Below are 4,304 nucleotides of genomic sequence, written 5' to 3' on the forward strand. Positions count from 1 at the left end.
CTCCCCCCTGCCCCTCTCCACCTGCCCCCGCGCTGGGATGAACTGCAGCTCCTTTCCTCCTCCCCAGGGAGATCCAGGCATCGAAGGCCCCATCGGATTCCCAGGGCCCAAGGCAAGTTCCTGTGGGCTCTGCCCAGGGCTGGGCTGGTGGGGCTGGACTGAGGGAGGCCTACCTGTGCTGCCCGTGATGATCGCGGACACCTCTAGAGTGACAATGCCCAGCGGTGCCCAGACCACCCCCCACCCAGCCACACCCAGCCTCCAGGCAAAACGCAGCTCCCCACGGCGCCCGTCCAGCGGCTGCATCTGACAGCCCTCCACGGCCGCCTCTCCAGGGCCCAGTGCCACCCAAGCTGCCCCATGACGCCCTGTCCTCTCTCCCCCTGCTCAGGGTGTTCCTGGCTTCAAAGGAGAGAAGGTGAGCTCCAGTTCTGAGCAAGACCTTGAGCAGATGCTGTGGATCCATCTGACTGGGCTCACAGGCAGCCTGTCATCCTCCCGGGGACCTGCATGGAGACACACCGGGGCCTCCCGGGGACACACCGGAGTCTCCCGGGGACACACCGGGCCTCCTGGGGACCTGCCTGGGGACACACCGGGCCTTCCGGGGACACACCGGGGCCTCCCGGGGACACACCGGGCCTCCCGGGGACACACCGGGGCCTCCTGGGGACACACCGGGGCCTCCCGGGGACCTGCCTGGGGACACACCGGGGCCTCCCGGGGACCTGCCTGGGGACACACCGGGCCTTCCGGGGACCTGCCTAGGCCACTGTAGGGGCTGTGGTTCGGGGTTCTCCATTGGGCTCAAGGACCTCCACGTGCATCCAGAGACAACGGTGTCTGTGGTGCTGGGAGGCCCCGCTAAAGCCCTGCTTTCCTTCCGCACAGGGGGAATTCGGAGCGGACGGTAGGAAGGTAAGCGGGTGGGATGGGAGCCCCCTTCCCACCACTCAGAGGGGACAGGACCGGGGGTAACGTGTCCCTTCTCCCCTTTCCAGGGGACTCCTGGCCTGGCTGGCAAGAACGGGACCGATGGACAGAAGGTAGAGCGAGCCTGCAGCCACCTCTGCCCCAGCCCGGCACGCATCTACATACACACAGTCCTGCACACAGACATGCTCGTGCACATGAGTGCGCGCACACACACGCACGCACACCCGTGTACGGTGTCCTCCGCCCTGGGTCCTGACCCGGCCTGGGCCTGCCTCCACCTGTGGACGCCGTCACCCTCAGAGAGTCACTGAGGTGCCACCTCAGTCCCACCATGGCGGCCTGAGTGCCCCAGAGTGGCCCCCACGCACTCCCAAACTCCCTCTGGCATTTCACTTTCTCTTCAGGGCAAACTGGGCCGCATCGGACCCCCTGGCTGCAAGGGAGACACAGGAACCCGAGTGAGCACTGTCTTCCATCTGTCGCTCTAGGTTGGAGGGTGGGAAGGACTGAAGGACACCGGGCAGGTCACCGAGACACTGTCTCCCATCTAGCCACCCCCTGCTGAATCTGGACCCCCAAGCCGGGGTTACCTGGGGTCAGGTCCTGGGTCTGGGGACAGCCCTCAGGCGTCAGTGCGGGATCCGGGAATCCCCACCGGGGTCATGGGCTATGGGGAGCTGTGGGGTCACTGGCTGGGCCCACAGCGGGAAGCAGGAGGTTCCGGGGTTTTGTGCTGGTGAGCGCTCGCTGCTGGGAGAGGGTGGTCCTGCGCCCTGGTCCCACAGCTGTGGTCCTGGATGAGGGGGAGGAGCAGAGGCCCCAGGGCAGAGCCCGTCCCCAGCCCTGCTCACCTTCTCAGGGCCCCGACGGGTACCCCGGAGAGGCCGGAAGCCCAGGAGAGCGAGGAGACCAAGGTGCCAAGGTAAGACCTGACAAGGCATGAGCTCAGGTGGGCTGATTCCACCCTCAGGGCCCCGCCTCCTCTCAGCCCAGGGGACACCGCGTCCTCGGTACCCGGTACCCGTGGGACACCGCGTCCTCGGTACCCGTGGGACACCGCGTCCTCGGTACCCGTGGGACACCGCGTCCTCGGTACCCGTGGGACACTGCCTTCTGGGACTCTGGAGGCCCTCTGCCTCTGGTACCACGACTCCGGCACGAGGCAAGCGCCCTGGGTCTGGGAGCCTGCACCCGAAGTGCCTTCCATCCTCTCCCTCTGACCACAGCCCTGCTGTGCAACGGTCATGGGTGGACTCCTGCCGCAGGGTCCCGGGCCTGGCCAGGTCCAGGGCCCCTCACGCTGGGCTCGGAGCTGGCACTCAGCCCCCACCCCTGGCCCCCAGGTGCTCCACAGATGTGGGGCGGGCACAGAGTGGGGGCCTGTCCCCCAGACCCCAAGTCCTCCGTGCTGGGCTACTCTGCTTTTGCCTTCGGAGGAGCAGAGGCTGACTCCACCTCCAACACTTGCAGGGAGACTCCGGCCGCCCCGGGCACAGGGGGCCCCCAGGAGACCCCGGGGACAAAGGGAGCAAGGTGAGTTCCCTGCTGTCCTCAGGAGGGACGGGCGCACCAGCGCTCCCGGTGGCAGGGCCCACCCTGCGGCCGGCACGGGCGTGGAAGGGGACGGGCGCCCGGCCGGGTGACAGCCGGGCTGCCCTCCATGCACGCAAGGCCGCTGCAGCGGCCGTGGTGGAATTGTCCTCTCCACTCCACAGGGCTACCAAGGCAACCACGGAGCCCCGGGAGGCCCCGGCGTGAAGGGGGCCAAGGGCGGGCCTGGGCCCCGCGGACCCAAAGGGGAGCCGGTGAGTTCGTGGCCCCAGGCCTGAGCCGTGACCCTCGGGGCTGGGTGGACCTGCGCAGGGCTGGGGAGGGAGCAGCCCAGCCCCTGGCTGGCCACAGAGAGGAGAGTCCAGGCACCCTCCCTTCCCCCCTCCCCCCCACTCGCTTACGCGGCTGATAGGGTCCAGATGGAGGCCCGGAGGTCACCTCAGACCTGGGGGCCCCAGAGCTGGAGTCCTGGGCAGCGCAGTGAGGGCCCCGGCGAGGCCCAGTGAGGCCCCAGTGTGGCCCCGCCAGCTGGAGGCCCGGCCTGTGGCGGGGCCACACAATGCACCTGCTCTCTGTAGGGGCGCAGGGGAGACCCCGGAACCAAGGGCAGCCCGGGCAGTGACGGGCCCAAGGGGGAGAAGGTGAGTCCCCGACGGGGAGCCGTGGGGCCCTGGCCCTGCCTGCATCTGAACCTGGGACAGGGGACCCGCCCTCCCCCACCTAGGCCCCACCCTGGGTGCCCCGTGGGGGTCCGGGCATGGCCTGCCTCCTCCGCACGGCCTGAGGCTGGGGCTTCCTCTCGGGGCGTGGTCTAGCCCCACTCCCTACGCCCCTGGTCTCTCTGCCTCTCGGAAGGCCAATCCACAACGGGAGTCTGATGCCCTTCTCCTCATAGGGAGACCCAGGCCCCGAGGGGCCCCGGGGTCTGGCCGGAGAAGTGGGCAACAAAGGAGCCAAGGTATGTGAGGCAGGGAACCCCAGAAGCCTAGCCCAGGGAAGGGGTCTCTTCCGGGCCAGACTGGCCCTCCCTGTGCCCAGCAGGCCCTCCTGGTGGGCCCCAGGACCAGTGTGACCTGACCCTCCTCCCTCCCCTGGCACCCGGACGTCCCAGGTCGATGTGGGGTGCCTGAGATGTGTGCCTCTCTTGTTTGCAGGGAGACAGAGGATTGCCTGGGCCCAGAGGCCCCCAGGGGGCTCTGGGGGAGCCTGGGAAGCAGGTCAGTAGCAGGACTCCAGGGCGCTGAGGCCGTCTGACCTCTGTCCCCTTCCCACCCTAGGCCTCTGTCTGCGGTGGGACAGGCTGCCCACCGGCTCCCATCCGCAGGGCAAACTAGGCAGCGGACCAGGGCCTCCTCCCTGGCCTCGGGCCCTAGCGCGCTCAGGGAGCTGGGGACAGTGTGGCCAGGGAGAGCGTCCTGGTAGAGATCAACCCCGTCCTGCACATGTGCTGACCCTGCTCTCTCCTCTCCTCAGGGTTCGCGGGGAGATCCCGGTGACGCTGGGCCCCGGGGGGACTCAGGACAGCCGGGCCCCAAGGTGCGTGCCCCACGGGGAGCAGCCCTACACGGGGGGGCAGCTCGGGTACCGCGGTGGCTGGGGCCCCCACTCCTGGATGAGAGCAGCCAGAGCCGCGGTGCCAGAGCCAGCCTGAGGCACGGGGGGCTGGGCACCCCACCTTCTGCCGTCCTCCCAAGGCCGGCCCAAGGCCAAGGGCCCACGTGCACAGCTGTCACTTTGCAGGGTGGCTGCAGTCCTGGAGCTGACCCCACAGCCCCGCCTCCCAGCTGACCCCACAGCCCTGCCTCCCAGCTGACCCC

General features: G+C 69.1%; 1 protein-coding gene across 2 annotated transcripts in view; it reads left to right on the plus strand.

Moving 5' to 3' along the window:
- Col6a2 (collagen, type VI, alpha 2) overlaps nucleotides 1-4,304 on the plus strand; it is a 33,588-nt gene that overhangs the window by 19,031 nt on the left and 10,253 nt on the right. For both annotated transcript variants that reach the window (XM_013032928.1, XM_013032929.1), the window contains exons 7-18: nucleotides 68-112; nucleotides 392-418; nucleotides 892-918; nucleotides 1,002-1,046; nucleotides 1,341-1,394; nucleotides 1,796-1,858; nucleotides 2,407-2,469; nucleotides 2,652-2,741; nucleotides 3,066-3,128; nucleotides 3,383-3,445; nucleotides 3,642-3,704; nucleotides 3,961-4,023. In XM_013032928.1, coding sequence (XP_012888382.1) covers nucleotides 68-112; nucleotides 392-418; nucleotides 892-918; nucleotides 1,002-1,046; nucleotides 1,341-1,394; nucleotides 1,796-1,858; nucleotides 2,407-2,469; nucleotides 2,652-2,741; nucleotides 3,066-3,128; nucleotides 3,383-3,445; nucleotides 3,642-3,704; nucleotides 3,961-4,023 — 666 coding nt within the window. The remainder of the gene's footprint in view (nucleotides 1-67; nucleotides 113-391; nucleotides 419-891; nucleotides 919-1,001; nucleotides 1,047-1,340; nucleotides 1,395-1,795; nucleotides 1,859-2,406; nucleotides 2,470-2,651; nucleotides 2,742-3,065; nucleotides 3,129-3,382; nucleotides 3,446-3,641; nucleotides 3,705-3,960; nucleotides 4,024-4,304) is intronic.

The sequence above is a fragment of the Dipodomys ordii genome, unplaced genomic scaffold (genome assembly GCF_000151885.1).
Source record: "Dipodomys ordii isolate 6190 unplaced genomic scaffold, Dord_2.0 Scaffold159, whole genome shotgun sequence".
Lineage (NCBI taxonomy): Eukaryota > Metazoa > Chordata > Mammalia > Rodentia > Heteromyidae > Dipodomys > Dipodomys ordii.